A 23,181-nucleotide genomic window follows, 5' to 3' on the forward strand; every position below is an offset into this window, starting at 1 on the left:
CAGGAATGCTATAAGCTAGTAAATACCAATTCAACCATAATATAGAAGATTGCCTTCTCATTTACTCTAGACAGATTCAGTAAAGCAATGAGTTTTATTTTTGTCACCCAAGTATGAAGCTTGATGCAATAATGGAAGTCCTTAGATCATGTTGGAGACAAAAGATTTGTTCTAGTTTTCATTTTCTCTTTCTCATATTCACTTCCCTAGTAGGGAGAGGGAAATGAGGTAAGCACTGGATTTATGCAGGATACACTACATGTCATTTTGTTTAGCAAAATAAAAATAAATCACAACTATTTTCTGAATATACCACTATTTCTGTCAGAACAAGCTTCAGATTGCTGGCATTTGTTTCACAGGATTTGCTGTGGCATCAAACCTAATCACAACCTATTCTGCTACTTTAAAATGTGGGACCCTGGCAACACATCTTGCTCTCTCCAGTCACAGGGCAACAAAGCAACTGCACTGCTATTGCACTTGGATTTGTCAGAATAAATAATTAAGAGACTCATCAGCTTCTCAATAATGAACAAGGAAATATGATTAAGCAACTTTAAAAGAGAATGGCTGAAGACAATACAGAAATGATAGCAGGATGATTGCTGTGAATGAGAGACTGAAATTTCTGAAAAAGAGTTTTCTTCAACAAGATACAAAGACAGTAGTTTAATTTTCCATTAAAAGATTCCTGCCAACTTGGAAAAGCTTTGAATCAGGAGATTACAGATGTCTCAGAAGCTGACAAGATAGTCACTTCTCTTAAGACAGCTACTTTCTGGCAATTGCAGAGTAATAGCTGTTTTATTTTGTTTTACTAATTCAAGACCCTTAACTTCTACCATGTAATGCCTAGGACATCTCTGACTAGGCAATCTTTTCTTCTCCAAAACTCTGAAAATACACGTAATTGTTTAGACCAAAATGTTCTAGAGATGCTTGCCAAGTTTCTTATGTCTAGTATCTAGAAATTGTGCTGATTTGCTTCTGGCAATGTTCCTTGAAAGTGCTTTGTGTGTTAGTATCTCTTTAAATATCTTATATGTAGTTGTTATTCTTTAGTACCAAAAAGATGCTTCCACATTATATCTAACCTGTTTCTATGCTATCTGCTGTCCTAGCTAATCTAAAGGAGAGAAACTTGAAGAAAAGTGAAGTAACAGAATTTAATGTAATTCTTCTGGATGTCAAGAGAAAGATACTTTTCCGCTTTTCCTTTGTATACAATCATAAATGATGCAGTCTTTTTAAGGGTAAAAGCACAAAACTCAACAAGCAGATTACAAGATTTCTTCTCCAAGGGCTGTTATAACAGAGTGTAGACGTTTCCAGATATTCAGATATAAATATAATATTCACAGAAGTGTGATATTCATAGTTATGCAGTGTTGTTTTCTTTTTAAAAAATAGTAAAAGTGTCAAACCTCTTTTTTACTTACAGAAACATCACAAAGAATACTATGATTCTAAAACCCAGGCAGAAAAATACTACTTCAGAAGGCTTTCGAGGGCATTATTCTTTCCTTTTTTTTTTTCCCCCACGATGTAGGCCCACCATAGTACAACATGTAGTACACATAATAGAAACCACTGTGGATTTTCAGCCAAAACTCCAGCTGCCTTCGGTGGAGATTTGATTGGGTATAAACATGTTGTTAACCTTCAGGTATCTCCGTGTGTTACTTAGAATACTTAGAGTTATCTTCTAATTGTCTTCCATAAAAATGCAAATTCATAAGTTTACAGTTTGTACTTTGAAGATTACTTGTACTTTTCTTGTTCACTGTGATAAATTACTGTTTGATTAGGGTTAGGATTAGGGTTATTCCTTTTCTCTTGCCATATTTATTGTCATACCCAATTACTTGTTTCCTGTCAGCAGTTTATCCCAGTAAATATCACAACCTACTTCTTCATATCAGATTACGTATGTTCTTCATTGACTGAAGGGGCTGGGTTTGTATCTGATGCTTATGTTTTAACTTCCTGCACAGAATCATAATGTTCCCTAAGCCATAGGTGACCACAGTATATCATCCTATGGCAGATTCTCTCAGGACAAGAATAAGAAGCCATTTCAATAGGGACATCTAATGGAGACAGAACAGCCCCTCAGAATGCAGAAATGTAGAAGTCTCCATCTATCAGGAAATACATGAAGTCCTTCTTTCCAGACTCGTCCATGTAGGGGAAAAAAAAAAAAGGAAACTAAGGGGCCAAGGGGACTGGGGGGGAAATAAAAGGAAAAGAAAGACAGCATATTTCCTCTTTCTACTTTTTCCAGGCCAAGTTCTGTGAAAACTTCTCTGAAAAACTTCTCTGATAGATTGCATGGGTGTAGTCAATGTGACATTCACAACATCCTCTTTCTTTTTCTTCTGCAAAAAGAAGATCAGGCTTGGAAGAATATTTCATCAATATTCAAGTAAAATTCTTGTAGGCTAACACTTTTAATTTGTCATTTCATGTGTAATTTTTTTAATTTTTTTTTTAATCTTGGACATAGCAGTTTCCTTTTTGTGCTGTACTAGAATTGGTGCCTCATTCCTGCAATTTCCAGAGCCAGATCTGGAGCAAAACTTGTTTTTCAAATTAATTGTGCTGGAATGACTTAGTGATATGTTTAGACTGGAACTATCAAAGTTGCCATGTGCGTGAATCCATTTCAGAGTAACTTTAGATTTGTACAATAGGTTAATTGTAGATAAATATTTAGTGCAACAGAACTTCTGAAGCTTTTGTGTGAGGAAAGAAATGTTTGCAAATTGTATATTCATGTAAAGGAAACCAAAGCTACCAATTTTGTGTTGGTTACATCCCAGCTACATTGTTCTGAAACATTATCCTTCTTTTAAAGTTCCATAAAAAGTCTGACATGTACGTGCACTTTTCTTTTGTAGGTGGAATGGAGAAAATAAAGCAGCATACCTTTGCATTAGCTCACTACACATATACCGTGCTGTCCACCTTAAAATATGCCAATGGGGCTCCTGTAGTACGTATTTACAGCGATACAGACTTCAGCAATCCTGATGTCCAGGGTCCAATCATTAATTTTAATGTGCTCGATGAAAATGGAGAGGTGATCGGCTTTTCACAGGTATGTTTTTCTCTTGCCTTAACTGGAAGCTATGTTTAGATTTTAAGTATATTCATAATTAGGATATAATTAGTGACCCCTTCAGAGGTTTTTGGATTTGTTTTTTTTGTAGTCATGCACAACATCTACACACCATTTTCAAAGTAGCAGAAAGAGAATCCAATAAATAGTGCCAGCACAAAGCGAAGTATGTAATAGCCAAAGCCAGTATCTTACAGATTTAATACTCAACTCATAAGAAGCTTGAAAGTGAGCTGTTTTAATAGGATGCATTGACTAGGCAGTTTGGTTTCTTGTTGACTTTCTTCTCTAGAGTGCTCAAAACTGGGAATTGAAGAGCAAGTTTAGAAAAGCTGATACAGGAGGCTGCCTTGGATCTTAGACACACAAATGAAATCAGGTCTCAAAATACTGCCGTCACCCATGACAGAGGATTTATCTTTTCCCTTCAGTTCTAATAATTACATTATTGCAATATACCTGAGGAATGATTGAATAAAGTTCAATGATCAGAGTTAGGATCGAGATTCAAGCTCAAAGAATCCTTAAATGCTATCTTTCTCAACAGTTTTTTCTAGCCTTTATCCATCAGGTATTCTGAGTATCTTTAACACAAAACTTCGTTAAACTTTTCTGCCTTCAGTGGAGAGGTAATGGTGTTATGAGCATAGTGGTGTATAACTGCACCATGTGGGCAGTACGTAGTGTGGGGTAATGTAGCTCACTTGTTCATCAGCAGAAGTCAGAAAACCCACAATACTCTAGTTTTGTTTAATGCTTATGGTTTTCATTGGCTAACAGTTTCATAAGCCCACAAGTCAAGTCCAAGTGTATGACCTTTGTTTTTTTAAAGGTTGTCAGTAACTGGCACCATCTGTCTCAGCAGCTACTTCCTCCTGCCAGCAGTAGTGGCAGAGCTGCATTGCTCTCAGAAGCTGGTAATTCTGGGCCAGTAGGAAGAGAGTGGGAATACTGCAAAAGATGTTTCTCAGCATTCCTCTGCCAGAGAGGAGAACAGACATCTAACAAGATGGACACAGAGACATGTCTGTGAGAATACAAGAGGAGATCCATATATGCGCAAGGGAGGACAGAAGTGAAGCAGTTACTTTGTAGCCAGTCAATATGGAGTTTTACAATTCCTTTTAAGACACTTACCATACATGATGAACATGGGATGTGCAAATGTATAGTACCGGAAAAGCTCTTCTTCCCATATGTTTTTTTATTGACTGTGCTACCGAATAGTCTCAGATAGTTGCCACATTTCATTTTAAATAATTCCACATTCTAGGAGTGAATTAGCCATTTGTACAGTCTTGAATATCTGTGGCAATGTTCATAAAAGACTGGAGACATTAACACAGCTGGGTTGGTAAAACACCCCACAAACACTCTGAAGTTACTTTTGTCCTTCATTTAAAACCAAACCCTTTATTTGCATTTCTGATTTTAACAGTTCCCTAGTAACAATGGCTCTTGCCTGCTTCTTTTTTTTAAACCCAACTGTATTGTTTTATAGTCTTCTGTCTCCACTGTGCCTGTTTGCTGCAGTGTCTGCTCATAAAAAAGCTTCTTTATTGATCTGTATCATCTGGATTGTGCTGTTCACCAGATTCTTGTCACTTCTGGCATGAGTATGTTGAATGAAGATCTGTAAAGTTTCCAAATGCATACCCATGGCATCTGCAGTGCCTGTTAGATTACTTTGTTTAATTAAAATAATGCACAATTTAAGGACTTTTAGAAATTAACAAGCAACAGCACTATTCTTTCTAAAGCTATAATGTGTGTGATATGTATATAACTGGCATCTTTATGGAATTAAATTCTTGCATAGACATCTTACAGCAGTTATGGGGGAGAAAAATGTTTGCTTCATCTTTACAATTACAAAGAAAATACATACAGAAGAGAGTAAGCATCATGAAACTTACAGTAAACTCTCATCCTCATACATGCATGCATGTCTAAAATAATATAGGTTTGTTCAAATCACGGTTAAATCAAATACATCCATGAATGACTTAGAAATGAAATTGTGTCCTCTAGTTTGGTCATGTCTGTGATCTGCACATACATGTGGATTCACTGGTCAGTGTTCAAATGTAATCTAGTGGAGTTAGGAGAACACAGTTTCATAAGGCTCCCAGAAAACATTTTGGGGAATCTTTGATGAAGGGACAATTTCGGATGACATTTCTCCCTGACATACCTACCTACTACTAGTGGACACTAATTAATTAAACTGTATTTCAGCTAGTATATTAAGAGAAATGATGGAATATCTTATTCCTTTATGGATGGCATCCCGTCTATAATTTATTTCTTATAACCAAACATCCAACCAGTTCTATTTGTCTTTCTGATAGACAATTGTTATGTACCCATTGCCTGTTAGAAGGCACAGTGTGGCTGGACATCAACATTTGGTAGCCTGAAAAGGACAATCTCGCTAACTGATTCCAGAGAAAATATCATGATGAGTTTTGGAACAGTTTATTTGGAACATTTGAAATTAGCAAGAAAGACTTCATAAGTAGACAGTGTCTTCAGAGGATACTAAGCTTACATTTAAGCCTCAAGATTTGCATAATTTACACAATATTCAAAACTCTGAACTAAGTCCAAGATATTTAGGATGTGAAAGGCATGTAGTGAAATACATGACAATTAACACTGCCACTGGAAAATGAAAGAAGGGGAAAAGTTGCATCTTTTATCTGTGTAGAATTTGGAAGGAAAGCTGTTTTTACCTGCTTCTATTATTGAAAATTATTTTTGTCTGTTATCAGTCTGACTACCAGATCTAACAAGATTATGCCACTAAGCACAAACATGCTTAAATTACATACATCAAGTCAATTACACCAATAGGAAGTAGCCACAGTCTCAGGTTCATCCTTGAGTAAAATCCTCATTGCAGCACTTGAGATCACATGAAAGCATCTCATTAGAGTGAGACACACAAATTAAACCATACAGTGATTGCACTCTCAGGGATGGCAGCTTTTTTGACAGCCTCCTTTTACAGTACATATGATACAGACTACTCAAATGTTAAGAAGTGATAAGGTGGGATTGAAATAGTTATGGAAGTTGAATTGCTATTGCTTCTTCATTTAAGTGTTTCTTTGTGATTGTTGAGGGGTATCCCTGTTTTAGAGCACACTATTTGGAATAAACTTTGTGTACTATATGTATCATTGGTTTAACTGACAGTTTAATTACTGGTTTAGTTATTTTGCTCTAAATGGTAATTAAAACAATTAAAGAAGAGGGACTTCCAGACTCCAAACACCAATAGTCACTCAAAAGCTTTGTTTTTTTCTTCAGATTTTTCAAGAAACTAGGGATAAAACTACTACAGTTTTGAAATCTCCATAAGCCCCTTGTCTTTGGGCACTAAAATAGCATTACATTTCCTCCTTTGAGCTACACCAAACACTTCCCATGAAAATTATTTCCTTCAGTAAAACTGTCTTGCAGGCTACTATAGGTAGCAATTTGTTCTTGAAATGACCTGGGAGGATACCTGTATTCTTTTCATGCAAGTTGCCAGTCCCCTGCAGTAGCATGTCTGTCATTTTATGCTATGTGTTATTTGCATTGCAGCACCAAAATACCCCAGTAAGAGGGGTTAAATGATGATGAGTACTTGAGAGGTCCAGCGCTTGACATAAAGATGGTCTGTATACCAAGCAGCTTCTTCATAGATACTTGTCTAGTTAGGGTGAATAATTCTTCAGCATTATAGTTTTTGCTATTAATGAAGTGTGGCTGGTGATTTTGAAAGGAGAGAAAATGCAGGGGTAGCGATGAAGGGCCTCTGCAGCTTCCATCCTGCACCACTGACTTAGCAGAGTTGACATTACTGCAGCAAGCTGCCAATCTTCTGCTTCCTTGTGAGGCTACCAGGAAATTAGGCAATTACCTCTAGATACTATAGGGTGTTTGTTGTATCCCAAACATGGGGTTATGTATATGCTAAGTGCTGAACTAATAATACTTCAGACTCTTCACACAGAGTCACCACTGGCTCATTTATTAATAGTGGCTCTCTGTAGTCTTCAGCATCTATGAATGTCATGTGTTTATACACTCCCAAGTCCTTCCAAGCTCTGAAGCACTGTCTGACAGCAACAACTCAGCTTGAGTTTGCAGCCTTGCCATCTTTTTTATCAAAAGCTTGTATATGACTCTGTGAGGTTCCAGTCTGTGTTGAATGCCAGAGGAGAAATAACACTGTTTTGAAGCAACAATCATACACACACACACAAAAAAAAATGTATTTCTTATAAATCAGGTCAAAGTGCAAAGTTATATGTTCCCTCCCATTAGCAGATTTGAAAAAAAAAAAAAATAAAAATCTCTGCTATGAGGGACCTTTTATGCTAATATTAAGTTTTCCTCTTTGTCCTGATAGGAAGACACCTGTGAAATGTTCTTTTTATATTCAATAGATAATTGCAGGGTAATTTTATAAACCTTACACATTTCATTCTGTTGAATCAGTTTGAGAGCTGGAAGAAGGGAAAAGGGTAAGAAGCAGAGATGGATGGGTAGATGGAATTTTACCTGAAATATTTCTTGAATTGTATGCCCTGGAGAGCTCTTACCAGTCACAGCTTCCAGTTCAATGTTTTCTACCCCCAGTGAAAAATAACACTTCCCTTATAAAACTTTTTCTTTTTTACTCTGGTCTTCTGAGTCAATATGTTGTTCTCCTATGTGTCACGGGCATAAAAATTTGAGCAAACTAGCATAGCAATCTTTTGAAAAATGGCCATTATTTCAATTGTGGATTACCAGCTGTCTTTCCCATTCTGCTTTTTCACACTGCCTCCTTTGCCTGGAGCCGTAAGCTAAACAGGTAGCTTGCTGTGATTGTCTCACCTGCAAAAGTTCCCTTGGTATCCTTATATGCTTTCCATGCCTCCTAAAAATCCTGTCAGGAAGGGAACAAGCATCAGTCCATTAGCAGTCTCAGCCTTCTTGCCTGCCACTTCACACTTGTCTGTGATAGACAAACTGCTATAACAGGAATCAGCTGCCAAAGATAGAGAATTTTGGTTTGCCTAAAGTAGGCTCTTCTGTAGTGTTGCATATGGATGAGTTTTACCTCTCAAGACTGAGAACCCTTTGAGAGATGGTCATCAGTTTTGTCTAGGAGCCTGCATTAGCATGTCCTGGCTCACTTTCATCAGCTTGGTTAGAGTGAAGAGACATCTAGACTTTGAACTTATCTTTCTTCATCCATTTCTCAAGGAAAAAAACAAACAAACCTATCAACACTTTTCTTCTAGGATGTGCCCCTTCAGCACACATTTGCAGTGCAATCTGATGACTGCTTTTGTTTATAGCATCTGTCCACTGTCTCACCCACTTTCCTTCCATCTCAACCTCCCTTTAATAATGTAAGTATAGACTCGGTGCCCCACTGTTGTGTTTGTTTTTTTTTCCTTTTCTGCCTCCATTTGCTACAATTTTGAAGTGAAGACCTGGGTCTTAAATCAGAATATGTGACCCCAGATAACTTAGATCACATTCTCTATGCTGGTAGCCTCTTTCTGCTGTTGTCCACATGCTAACAGTATAAGAAGAGGGGAAAAGCAGAATGAGACTCCCTCAAGAAACAAAAGGAATGTTGTTTTCTTCTTAACCTCATTCATCCTTCTGTATCCAAAGCATCCTATCGCAATGAATTGTCTTGTAAGCAGCTTAGCAGCCAAGCCAGTTCATCCCTGTGGTTTTAGAGGACATGGAGGAGGAAAAATAGATTTTAGAACTGCAGGGACTATGAGAGGTTACCCATCATCATTGTGTGCCAAGATAGTATCGTTATTATCTGAACCTTTCTGCAGCCTCTGAAGGCATTTCATTCTGGAACTTAGCTATATTCACTATTACACAATATTTTCTAGTGCTTGACCTAAATTTCCCACAATGCAGCTGAAGTCCATTATTACATGAATTGGGCAATGAATGAGACACTGATTTGGCAGGAAAGCATTATAGGAGATTCTACCCCATGAGAGGCAGAGGACAGTTGGACAAGCAGTCTGAAATGGTGTTGTGTAGAAGAGATGTACCCAGGGAAGACACAGAGCAGTATAAGCAGGTTGAAATAATTCTGTTTGCATTTGGTCAGGTTTGCAAACAGAAGGAACATGGGACATAGTGGTGTGAAGCAGGGTGAAAAATGCATGTGAAAGTAGTTGTTCAAGGCAAATAAAATGATGGTAGCTAGTACTGGAAACACTTTCATATTGCAAGTACACTTTAGTTGCTTCAATTTCACAACGTTCTCTTTTAAAAGCTTCCTTTTTCTTCAGTGATGTTCTAAGAAATTGCTTAGCTGGACCTAGATCAGTAGCCAGGACCTGGCAATGGCCAGATGAAATCTCCTCCTTCTGCTGTAGTCTTTCAGTGTCACCTTGAGGGATTCAATGTCTGTCTTCCCAACTTATTCTAATCTCACAGGAATGGAGAGGAAATATGTTAAACACTGGCAAATCTTCAGATACCAAGTGACAGATACATTTGTATATACACACAGCTGGTTGAATGCATATCCATATCACCACTTATCATTACATGATAAAAGGGACCAAAATGATACCTGTGATGAGTAGATTTTTTGAAATAGTTGCTGTTTGTATCTTAGATGGTGCCCCCTGTTTCACTGCTGTGTTAGTTCCAGTGCACTCTACATTTATATAGGTACAGAATTAGAGCAAGGACAACATGTAAATTGGAAGAGTGTGAAGAAAAGGAGCTACAGGATTGCACATCCACTGGAAATGGTTACCGGGTCAATTTGATCAGACTACAAATTGGAGTCTGGTACTAGCTATCAGTACTTGTCTGGAAATTCATACCATGTCCCTACAGGAGAAAGTGAATTGCTGTTAAGGAGCAGTGAGGGATAATTTCTATTTTATTTAATCTCTGTGAAATAAATCTTCATAAAAAGGTATTAAGCTGGAGATTTTTGTTTTGTTCTTAAAACTGTAATACTTCTGTATTTTTTTCCCATCCATTACTTTTTATTTTCATGTAAAACAATCATTCAGTTTTGCACTTTAGGAAGTGCAGCATTTTTTCTTCTGAGACAGAGGAAATTGAAACCCAGCATTTTTTAATTCCAGCCAAGAACGTCAGTGCAGAGATGTTCAAACAACTTTGAGTTAGTTACACTAATGCTTTTAGAAGCATATCCACTCATATTAATTTTGATGACTCAGGGAAAGAAAAGTCTTCTTAACATGCCTAATGGGATTTTTGGCCATCTTCCCAATAGCTACCTAAAAATTGCTGGAGTGATTGCTCACTATTGATTTTAGCTATAGATTTAGCCATTGATTTCAGGAAGCTGGGGATGGCAGATGGACCAGCACAATAAAATGCAAACAAAATTACAGGGAGAAAAAGATTGTTGTGAAGATTTCTGTTGAATGTCCACTAATTTCCTTGGTTCCAGTTAGTTTCCAGTTGCACTGTGCATGTCTGGTAAGCAGGGAGATAGCAGCAATGCAGCAAACCACACTGACTTGCCAAGAAGTGGCACCTTGTTGCTTCAAACAGGCAAGAAATGCCATTATAATCTGGATCTTTGCTTGCATCTGGTTGCATGACACTGCACACTCAAAGACAGCCCTTAAAACAAGGAGCTGTCTACCACAGCTTATCTAGGGGATTACTGACCATAGGGAGATGCTGTTCCTGAGAGAGTCAGTATGATAACTGCAAGCCTATTTAGTAGGTTCGGAAGCTCTTTTCTTGCTGAGGCAGAGTAAAGGCTGAGTTGCTTTCTGTAATCTCTCATTGTGGGGGGACAAAGATGCATGTGAGATAGTATGCTTGCAATGGCCTGCTATTAAACTGCTCATCAGAGATGGTCATGTTTAGAAAGCTTCATAAAAGCCTAGACTGAAGTTGTTGCCTGACACTGCTTGTCTGGATTGTCCTTGCATGTTGATAAGGAAACTCAGAAAAGAGATAAAAGGAAAATACTCATACTTGTTCAGATGAAAAATTATCAGACGAATGAGGGAAGCTAAATATTTTATGTTTAGTAACAGGGCCAAACTGTGGCTCTAAACTACAGAAGTTGTTTCACGGGAGAGAAAAGTGAAAAGAAACCACATGGTAGCAGCAAAAGGCCTGCACTTTTGACAGCCCCTGCTGGATTTGTTTTTTCTTGACCATAGTAAAAGCAGATCGACTTCTTTTGAACAAATTCAATGTCCAGTTTCAGTCCACCATCTGAATCCTTGAAAGACAAAGAAAGCCTGGCTGCATCTTCTCTATTACCTTGCTTGCATCTTCCTGCCCCACACACAAATCCTGTATAGGATCCTGCATTTACATAACTAAAGTGATATTTCAACACATAACCCTATAACCTTCCTGTGACATAATATCCCCCTTTTCAGGGATAAATACAGACAAAGGAGGGCTTAAGTGATTTAAGACAAAGAGGAAAAAATGAAGAGGGTTTGGACTGGGGCATGAATTAAGTCTATGTTACTATACTTTCAGTGTCATGCACTGCACCTTTTTATTCCTAAGCATTGTTTCCACTTGTATTAGTCTGCTACTTTCTCCTTTATCCCTTTTTGATACAAATTATAGATTAGTCTTCTGTGTTTTTTGTCTCTAGCTTCCACTTCTCTGACTAGTTGCAGTCTGACCCAAAGGCTTTAGCCTAGTAAACAGCTAGATATGCACAATGGGATGCAGAGATACAGACCTTTTCCTATGACTTAGAAAGGAATGCTCTGTTGAAGTCAGAGTTAGGAAACCACAGAGAGCTTGTTTTCCTTTGCTTTGCTTTTCTTCCTGTAACCCATCTTTACCCTGGCATAATTTTATCAAATCAGATTTTCATTGCCACTGAAAAAAAAAAATCAAAAAAAAAAAAAAAGCTAAAAGAAGATGCCATTGGTTGGAGAGACCTATGGCCATTGAGATGTCAGATCAAAGAAAACTGAGGTGTTTAGCCCACTCATCAGCCTGCTCAGCTTCAAATAGCTAGATCTTGTACTCATGAAGTTTATATATGATCCAGTTAAATCCATTCACTACATGTACTGCAGAGAATTGAGAAGCAGTTGAAAAAATGTGAGGTCATCCATTAGCGATCAAGAGAGTGCTTTGTTTCTTCCTTATAGCCACTCCATCCCTAAAGTATTATCTAGCTTCTGGGTCACAGAAATGTAAAATTATTCTTACTCTTTTAAGCATGGAGGACCTGCAGTTTGCTTATATATAGTGTCTTCTAAGTGAGAATTCTTGGAGAATAGCAACCCACATATCCTGAATATGCTGATGTTTCCAGCCTGCCTCTCTTACCTAATATTTGTCTGTCTCTTAACCAGCGGAGAAAATTATCACATCAAGTGTGGAGTTCCTGGCAAGCTAGCATTTCCACTACCAGGACACTGAGTTTGGCAATTTCAGTGAATTCTGTATCTCTGTCTAATACTTCACTGCCTTCTTCGGTCCGAGTGAGTGATGAATGGGTGTAGTCTAAAGAGAGATTTACATCCACTCTGCAATTAGTTTAAAGCATTGTCAACAACTAGAGATACAATAAGGAGAAGAGGATCAGATTCATCAATTCTGTGGGAATCTGCCCACTTAGAAATTCTTTCCCTGGGTTGGGAAAAAATGCCTTTGTTGCAGGAAACCATGCAGTTAAACCAGTTTAAGTATGCTGTAACTCAGCTAAAATGTTTTTTCTCCTTCTACTAAATGATTTGGAAACAAGTGCTGATTTTTTTTTTCTTCTGACCTACTTATTAAATTTTATTAAACAAGATTAAGTATGCGTTTACATCAGCAACAACATTTCACAGTCAAATGCTGGATGGCAGAAAGAGCTAGCTTACTTTCTCTCCAATTCTATGCCATGAATCAGCAAATTAATTTACCGGTGGATGTGGAGAAGAGTGTCATGAAGCCTGTTTTATAACCAGCCATCAGTGGTGTGCAGTAAAATTCTTGTAATGAGCAAATCCATCAGACAAACAAAGTGCTCTGAAGTTTGAGCACTGTAGAAGGTAGGATGAGAAGTCCCAATTCCTGGACAGTACCTTCCAGTAATGACTTACATGATTTTGATTTTTTTGGGACACTTCATGATCTATTATACAAATGTTGCTTGTTCACATTAATAATTCTTGCAATACTCAGTAAAAGAACTTGCACAAATAAGAAGTACTTGCTTTAATAAGAGCTACAGAATTGGATCCTATGGGAATTACTTCAGCTGGGGTTTCTAGGGAATCCATAATTTTTAGTCAAAATCTTAAACTTAGCTGATTAGAAATAATGCAAAACTAGATTCTATTTGCAAATATTTACTATCACTTAATATGTAACTATCTACACTAAGCATCATCCTCAGGCTTATTTTAGTGGAACTGTCGTGATCTGATACTGGGGGGCTACCAAAGCCAGAGAAGTTTACACCTTTCAAATGACCACCAAAGAGGCTCTAAAGTGAATGGATAGCAGAAGTCAGGCATTTAGCAAAGGTAGAGGAGTCATGGGTACAGCTGGGTGACAGAGAATGGGAAATCAGAACACACCAGAATCAAGGGTATTTTTGGACTGTCCAGCTGCCAAGTGGGAACTAAAATGCCACTTATCCTAGGGAGACTGTTGTAGGATTATGCATCAAAACAAGGGGAGAAAGCCCTCATCACCTCAACATCTTTTATATTAAAAAAAAAAAATACATTGGACTAGTATTTTTCATGTGGAACACTATTAGAAAAAAAAAACACACACACACAAAAAACAAACAGACTCCTAACTGTGAGCATTTGGTCAATTGGGAAACACTAAATTATGCTTAAAATAGAAAATACCTCTGAAAGAAAAAATAATAATTAAAAAAATAACTATTTTAAAAGTTGACTTTGGTGAACTTTATTTATGTGTGTTTATTAAACTTGAAGACCACATTTGTCAAAAATCAAGATGATCTGACATCAGAAGTGTCAGGGTGTGAAGAAACCTACAGGGCTTGGCCCACAGTGGAGCTTCAGAAAAGTAATGGATGCTAAAGGGCTCTGAGGAGCAGACAGGACTCCAGGATGTTGTAATGCCTAAATTACCATGTCCTCACTGACTGAAATCAGTAAAAATGCTCCAAGATTTCTGCATGTCTTTTGCAGTTTAATTGTAGTCTTTAAGCTCTGAAAGACCAAGGCACAAAAGTTCCAAATATCAGACCCGGGGAATCACCAAAACTGACAATCTGAACATATTAAGCTGTGTACTTACCATTAACACTCTTCATGGTTCTGTGCCTTCATTGATAAACATATTCCTGGCTCCCAAAAGTCACCTACTGCTCTTACAGACAGAGCTGCAAGCAACATTCTGTATTGCATAACCCTGAGCTCCATAGCCATTATTGCTCCTTGTGGCAATTTTAAAGTTGTGCTTTATTTAAATAAGCTTTTCTTAATTGAAATAACTGTAACAGATGTTTTATGTCCTATTTGTTTGGCTATGTGGTAGTACTGCAGAGAGAGATTAACTCCCCAAGTAGCCTAATTCCAGGGTGAAACTAAACAAGCAAAAAGTGAAGCATATGTCAAAGGGAAAGTCAAACATGCATTCAAGGGACAGATAGATTTGCAGTGCTGTCCTTCCTGATTCTTTACATGGTAAAATTGTTTTCAATGGAAAGTGTGCATCACTGTCCAAAGATCTGGGTGCCTTATCACATGGGTGATAACAGAGTTTGATTAATACTGAAGTTGTGGCTAACGTATCTTTGTTCTCCTGAACCACAATTCCCTATATATTCCTCTTATGTTCCTATGTGTTTATGTATCAATAATCTTTTTCTACTGTACAGGTTAATACACAAGTGTTATTGGAGAAGGGTAGTGGGTCGCACAGCTAAAATGAAATTATGGTTCATTAAAGAACAGTAATCATTTATTTCACAAAATTAAGAAGATTTCTTAAAAATTCTTGAAGTTGGGGCATGAAAACTTCATTGCACTACACTTTGATTAGAAAGGCTGACCCAGCAATGATAATAATGATAATAATAATTATTATTATTTTTAATAATAATAAATCATCTATGTATTTTTCAAGTTTTTTGTAGATTGAGCCAATAAGCCCAAACACTGTACAAATTCAGTAGTGAAGCATCTGCATGATTTTTGCCTTCCTTGTCATGATTAACAGAAAGATGGATCCACCCATGAGTCAGTAGCATCATGACAAACCATGTTGTACCAGGATGACAACTTTTCTCATCTAAATGAAAAAAGAAGTCAAGGAAATGTCACTGTTCACAGATTGAAGTCTTCTGACAGAACAAAGCTAATGACACCACAACAGTCTTTCTCAACAAATGCCTTTTACTATAACTTTGATTTGAGAAGCATAGTTTGAACACAGGATATTCTCTATGGCATTAATCATGAATAGTGATCTTAGGACTGATTGAATTATCTGATTTCCAAGTCTGCATATATGGAGTTACTTGATTGTACCTCTGCTTGAGAAATTAACCATTTTTAACTGAACTAGTGGGGCAGAATGTATTTAAGTGTGAACTTGAGAACTCGTGCACTGCAATGATGTAGAATTTCTTCTGTATATACAACACATCTTTGTGTGGACTTCCTTGTTCCCCATACATGAAAAAAAACCAACAAAACCATAATGCTGTTTCAACTGTTTGAACTTTTAGCAAAGGCAAGCACTAATTAGATTGAATTAATTCAGCTTGGAATAAGTTCTAACAAAAGGCTTGTTTTTTCAAGCTGCTGAGATAATTAAGTTAAAAGTGCTTGATATCTCCCAGTTAAACTCAGAGATGGCAGAAGACAGGCTGACATCAGAAGACAGGAGACAGGCTGAATCATACCCAGAAGTACTTGTTACATGTATTGGGACGTTATCCTATACAAAGAGAAACTGCTACTAAAAATGACAAAAGCCAATAGAGATGCCAGCTAGAAAAGCTAGGTTAACTGTTTACATTGATACTTCAGGCAGATAAAGCATGAGCTCACAGTTAGGGAAGTGGTTAGTTTGAGGTGGTCAACACTTCCATTCCTGCAACTTTATGCTGAGCTGTCACTCTGAGCCTGAACCCCCTGCAAGGAGGACTGTGTCACTGGCGTGCTGGGGTCCTCTCAGTCTGCAGCGTGGTTATTCTCAGAGCTCTCAACTCTCCATTTTGCAGAAAAAGAAGCAAAAGGACAAGGAGATTGATGCAGCTTGTGCGAGTTTGTTCTGCAAGTCTGAGGTAGAGATAGGATGTGCCAGGTTTCTTGCTGCTTTTCTGACCATCTGACTGTCCTTTATCCCCATCATCACCAGGAATGTTCATCATCTGTAGTCAAAGAAATAACTGGCAGTAGCTATACTTGCTTAGTTAACCTTACCAGTTGCTGTTGTTGCTTTTTGGAATCAACATAAAACATTTTCAGATCCCTGAAGTATGCTTCCGTGATTTCTTAACTGTGTTAAGAGGATCCCTATGGTGTGCTGCTGTTTCTTAGGTGTGCTATGAAACCCTGACAATCCATGTATCTTCTGCAGTGCTCTTCCACCAATGCATGCATATATGTGTCTCCTTCCTAGGCACATATAGACGTGCTTCTATTCTCTTTGCACATTTCATTCCTTCACATAATTTATTCATGCCAGTTTGTCATCCTGTATTGTATTTCTGCCTATTCATTATTTAGAGGACAATAAAGAAATGGTATAACACAGTACAGTATGAGCAAAAAGTACACCAAGGAGTTTGTGGACTGAGTGGTCATATGTAGAAGACTCAAGGAGGTAAACTGGAGGTATTCCAGCTTAGTCCCTGACCTGTCAGATGTTATTGCTTATGCAGGGGGCTGACCCTTCAAGCATTGATGATAACTTCTTGATACAAATGGTGGACAAACCAACTAGGAGAGGAGTGCTGCTGGATCTTGTGCTCACCAACAAGGAGAGTCTGGTTGAAGAGGTGACGGTCAATGGCAGCCTTGGCTGCAGAGATCATGAGATGGTGGAGTTCACGATCCTGTGTGGACACGGGACAAAGTACTAGTTGGTAAAGGGGCTCAAGATGGGTCAACATTCAAGGACCACTTCTTGCAAGCTCAGGATCAGAGCATCCCAGTGGGTGGAAAATCAAGTAAGGGAGCCAGGAGACCAGCATGGTTAAACAAGGAACTGCTGGGCAAACTCAATACACAATACACAAACTCAATACACAATAGTCCAGTCTTTGTACGGCTTGAAAGCATTAATTCTCCAGTGGAGCTGGAGTAACTTTATACCAGTTAGTTTGATGTCTATATTGAGATATATATGAAAGACTCAATCAGTATTCTGCCTTGGTGAGGCCGCATCTGGAATATTGTGTCCAGTTCTGGGCGCCTCAGTTCAAAAAGGACAGGGAATTGCTTGAAAGAGTCCAGCACAGAGCCACAGAGATGATTAAGGGACTGGAATTTCTCCCTGATGAGGAGAGGCTGAGGGAGCTGGGTCTCTTTAGCTTGGAGAAGAGGCGACCTCATCAATGTTTACAAATATGTTAAGGGTGAGTGTCAGGAGGACAGAGCCAGGCTTTTTTCAGTGATGACCAGTGATAGAACAAGGGGCAAGGGGTGCAAACTGGAGCATAGGAGGTTCCATGTGAATATCAGGAAGAACTTCTTTCCTGTGAGAGTGACAGAGCCCTGGAACAGGCTGCCCAGAGAGGTTGTGGAGTCTTCTTCACTGGAGACATTCAAAACCTGCCTGGACACGTTCCTGTGTGATGTGCTCTAGGTGACCCTTCCTGGCAGGGGGGTTGGACTAGATGATCTTTTGAGGTCCCTTCCAACCACTAAGATTCCGTGATTCTGTGATTTGTATGCCAAAATCCCAGAGATGCAGTCATTGTCTGTAATGAGGACTTGCAGTTTGAAATCCCTGGAGAACAAGGTTTTCTTTAGCTTACTGAAGAGGTGCCCCAGGCCTCTCTCTCTTCAATCTCTGCAGATGCAGTTGGAGGTCACAGTTCTGTCAAGACACTGAATGACACTTGACTACAGGCCTGTAATTAGCATTATGGATGTGAATGAACCTGTTCACAGGTTTAAATTAAACACATATACCATCATTAACAGGTTTAGGACCTGAACTGATATGCTCTGTATGTGTCTGTGTGTAAGCTGTGCGCACAGTCTCTCAATGCCAAGGTAACCATTTCTGCTTCCATCCCTGTTTTCTTTCCACTGAATAACAAGGCTGAAAAATCCTAAATGTGTACAGGAATGCTAAAAGCTAATGGCCAGTCCTACAACATACATCTCCGCACAGGTTGCTTCTGTAACACAGGAGCCTGCCAGATTCATTTGGGGATGAGCAATGAGGACATTCAGAGGAACTTGCAGGTTAGTTTCTGAATGAGATTACATGATATATTGCCCATGGAAGATACCTAGATTGTGTGACCCAGGCAGCATCTTCTTTCTGGCTGTCAGTTTTGATTTTCCTAAAGGTGGGAGATTTGAAGGGGAGGAGAAAATCTGGCTCTCTGTCAAAAAAAAAAAGCCCCTAATTAGTTAAAAGCTAAAGTAGGTTTACCATGTCGTGTGGTTTTGAGTCTCTGTGACTTTAAGAATGAAGGCAAATTTTATTTGCTTTCTCTGACCTTTCAAATCAATAGCCATGTTAAAGAACTAAATTAATTGAAATGTCTTTGAAATGAAGTCTTGAAACAAAATCATTTTGTGCACCCAAAGCAGTGTGTATTACTTCTTTTCATGTCATTGGAAAATACATAATTGTGGCCTTTTGTTCTGATTTGGAATTACATGAAATTCAGACTTCCTACAGAACAGAAGTTCCTGGACAATTCATTTCATGTTGTTCCTTAAGTGCCCTTAATTGTACTTAATAATGTTGAATGATCCTAGACGTGTTGCTGTGGGATCTTACAGTTTAAAATGCATACACAAATTGGACAAGAAATAATAAATGAGCATACACAGTGAAACTCAGAGAGTAAATTTAGATGATGTCTACCAAGATTACTGGGATGTTAGATTTTTAGGACACGGATTTAAAGACTGTTTTCTGGATGACTAATGTATTCCATAAATTGTCAGTAAAAGGTGTGTTACAGGATGTATTAGAGTGAAGTGGGAGACACTTCATGTCTGCATATTTGTCAGAGTTTGAAATTACGGTAAATTACTACAGAACAGTAAAAAAAATATTTATTATATTTTAAAAAAAAGAACAATAAGCTACAGTGGCTCCTTTACAATGTCACAGAGACATTTGTAAACACCTAACTTTTGTAAACACTTGTATGTGCAAGATTGATAGCAGAAGATCTTAAAGGGCTTTTTAATAACTTTCTTGACAAAATGGTGCTTTGATTTACAGTGGAAAGCTCTATATCCATAGTCTCCTCATGCATAATTGTCTAAGACCCAGTGAGTGATGCTTGAATTTTCAAGGGGGAGCAGGTTCCCCAAGGTAATCTGAGAAAGGAAAAAAAGGCCTACCCTTCTGCTGAAGTGCAGAATGTCAAATGACCATCTGCAAAGCTCTGGGATCTCTTTATAGAAAGAGGATTTTGCTAAGAAGTGAGTGGCCTCTTACACATCTGCATAATGTTAATAAAGTTGAACATTTAAATGGGGATAGGCCAAACCCAAACTTAAATGAGACAGTCTCAGTCTGCCAAAAGTGGTGTGATGAGGTGGTGTGGTCAAGCAGTGATTATTTTTAGACATTCTCATGAGTCCTTTGAAAAGGATCTGGATGAGTCATTGACAACATTACTGTGTAGGGGAAGGCATCTTTTATCACATTGTTTGCACATACACTTCAGTTTTGCCTTTTTCCAGGGTGCTGACTGTATTCTTCCTTCCCTGATGAAGATTTCTATTAAAAAAATGCCTGTGAGGGAGAACTTTCTGTCCTGAGGGGTCTGTGGAGAAGTGTGGTTAGTTTTCCTAGGGCCTTAGGTAGGAACTTGTTTACTTATCTACACAGCAGGAACTTCTATCTTCAATCAGTCAGTCAATACTTGGCAGAAGGGCTACATATATATTAACAGATGCAACCTAATTTTGCAAATGTTACATCTGCTCTATTGTCAAGGATAAACTCTATCACATGACATTAAAATATTTGCTACTGTATTGCATTTTTTTTCACAGAGAAATTGTTTTTTATTACTCCTTGCATGAATGGCATCTGTGTTCATTGAACTGTGACATTTCTTGCTTAAAAAAGCTCTCATGTAAATAATCTATTCACACTTTCATTTTTATTCAATGGAAATGTGTAAATAAATTAAATTCTGAGAAAAAGAAAAAAAAACAGCTGCTGTACTTAAAAGACCAAAGATGCTGACCTAGGACTAAATCTTATGTCCATAGGTGAGGTACTGTTAGGTGGATACACAAAGGGAGTCTCTAGCTTTTACTTGAGTTGAGTGACAGCATTCACTGACACACTTACTGAAGGAGAAACTTCTCTAAGGGAGAGTTTTCCAGAGAGTGCTGTATGAAAGACATATCAAGTGGAGGGGTATCTATGTGGAGGTCACTGTTAGGGTATGTGAAGCATTTTTCAACAAAGATTTTTTAGGACTGGTGAGCTGTCTGCTTCAAAGGAGGAAATGCTAGGGGGAAGGCTAATTCTTTCCATCCTGAAAGTAATGTATTGACTGGATCACAAAGACAGATCTACTGCATATCCTAATGATAAGGCAAGTCACTTTGGATGTTGGAGCTCTCAATTCAAGTCTCTGCTAATATCCCAGACCAGATCTCAGCTGTATAGCTGTCCATTGAACTAATTAACACAAGCCATGAATAAGCCACTGGTAATATAAAGTCGAGCTGTTCTGACAGCAAACATCAAGAAAACTGTCCCAGAAAAATCAGCAGTCAATTTGTTCACTTATCTAAGTGTAATATCCCAGTTTAAATTGCAATGGTACTATGCAGGTGACACTGGAATATACCTGGAGACTGCCCTAGCTAACAGGCTGTTCTAGGACATACAAACTTTTTCTAGTTCTTGACATGTTTTTGAGAAGTCTCTCTAGTCTTAGGGTAGAATAGTCAAGCATCTCAAAATGATCTTGTTCCCAGCTTGAGTAAGTAATAAGATAGCTGGGGTTGTTTTTCTCAATTTTCTCTTTGTATTCTTGAGTTAACTTAGTATTTTTGAAAACAGTTTTTCAGGTTAGAAGTAAAAGACATGTTCGCAACTATGTAAAATCAGAGGCAAATAAAGCAAAGTTCTATTTGGTTTTCTTCCTATTTCAAACTAGGCTGGCCATGTCTGTGGAGATGATATAGACCTCGTTGATGGACGTCCCACTGGTTCTGTGAGAATATCCTTTGGCTACCTGTCTTCTTTTGAAGATGCACAGACTTTTTTGAAATTCATCATAGCCACCAGACTCTCCAAGTCAGACAGTGAGATTCCCTTCCAGTCGTCTGTTACAAAGCTGATGACAGAGACTGTCCCAGATGACCACCCTTCCTTTAACAATGCAGATAAATTGTCTGCAGTACCACAGATCTCGGACAGAGAACTCAGGAATAATTTGTCTGTGACAAAGACAACTGTCAACTGGCAGCCACCGGAGGCTGAGGCAGAAAGCATAAGGGCAGCTGTTTCTGAGACTGCAGTGCCACCATACAGAAAAGGGGGAAAGCCCATCACTATCACCAACATTTACCTCTACCCAATCAAATCCTGCTCTGCATTTGAGGTATACCCTTTGAATCGTTCTTAAATGGTCATCTCAGTCTTGTGTTTTTCATTACTCCTCTTGGACATGTCAACCAGGAATAGCATGTTCATGAATTATTAGGAAACAGGACGTGGGTGCCCATTTTTCCCTTTTCTCCAGTTTCTAGGATCAAGCTATTTTGCTAAGGTATCATGCTAAGGTACTTTGAAGGCAATTAGACTGAAGTTGCAGGATGCAAATATGTCTTCTGCTTTCCCCTCCCCTGACAGACTAATCTGCTCTTAATATGCAGTCTTGAAGAAAATAGTTGGATTTGCAAAACTTGGCTAAAATATAATCAAGTAATTAGTATGCTTTTACAGGATGAGATGCAATGGACTTGTAGGCATTGATGGGTAAGCAGCAATTGAGAAATAACTTGATTAACATGTTATAATTGAGAGGAGGCTAATTTACATTACAAAGAAATGTTATCATTAAAAATACATTTGCAACAGAAATATGACATTTAAGTGTTGCTGCACTGTTTGAAAGTTCACTCATTGAAGATTTTAATTGCTTTTTTACCAAGTTAATAATATCATCACCTTAGCTGTGACTTTTTTCCTTTTTTTTTTTTTTAAATAATGCATGATGAAATAGGTGTTTAGTCCACACATGACCTAGAATGTCATTCTGCTTAGTGCCACACTGGGAAGTGATTTAATGAATGTCAATATCAATATAATTTTCCCTATGAAAACTTGCTGGGGTAGGTCACTGTCTCACATCAGAGTGAAAATTGGGGTAAAATTCAGTGGCAAATCACCTGCATTTAATTTATGGTTTCTGAACTGATTTGATCATGATTTATTTTTCTTATTAATGCAGAAAGAGGCTGCGGAATTAAAGCAAAGACTGTTAAATGATCAAGAAGGCATCTGCATTTTTAAATTTGGTTTGGCTTCTGATGTCTTGAATTCAGAGGCACAATGTTGGGCATTAAATGAGACCAGTACAAACAATTGCCATGCCTTATTAATCTCCCACTAGATCAAACTGTGTAGGAAATGAAAGTCATCCTGCATTTCATGTGAAAATGTTTTAACCTTTGTTTAAGTGTTGCAGTTATTACAGCTGTATTATAGAAGCCCACTATGGAAGAAATACGTTGTAGCAGCATTCAGGCCCCTTGGGGGTTGAATTCCATTTTTAACTTGCAGGCTTTGTGTTTTGAGATACATACCACAACATTCAGTGATAGGAAGGCTTTGAAGTGATTGTGCCCCGGAGCAGGTAAGATCTACCTCAGCATGAAAGACAGCTTATGTTCCCC

General features: G+C 38.1%; 1 protein-coding gene across 1 annotated transcript in view; it reads left to right on the forward strand.

Moving 5' to 3' along the window:
- The window catches only part of MOCOS (molybdenum cofactor sulfurase), a 193,375-nt gene that overhangs the window by 139,846 nt on the left and 30,348 nt on the right, over window positions 1–23,181 (forward strand). Inside the window, exons 6-9 of the mRNA XM_009996536.1 lie at window positions 2,904–3,103; window positions 3,957–4,041; window positions 18,410–18,531; window positions 21,438–21,884. Of these exons, the coding sequence (XP_009994838.1) occupies window positions 2,904–3,103; window positions 3,957–4,041; window positions 18,410–18,531; window positions 21,438–21,884 (854 nt within the window). The remainder of the gene's footprint in view (window positions 1–2,903; window positions 3,104–3,956; window positions 4,042–18,409; window positions 18,532–21,437; window positions 21,885–23,181) is intronic.

The sequence above is a fragment of the Chaetura pelagica genome, unplaced genomic scaffold (assembly GCF_000747805.2).
Source record: "Chaetura pelagica isolate M959 unplaced genomic scaffold, ChaPel_1.0 scaffold82, whole genome shotgun sequence".
In the NCBI taxonomy this organism is placed as follows: domain Eukaryota; kingdom Metazoa; phylum Chordata; class Aves; order Apodiformes; family Apodidae; genus Chaetura; species Chaetura pelagica.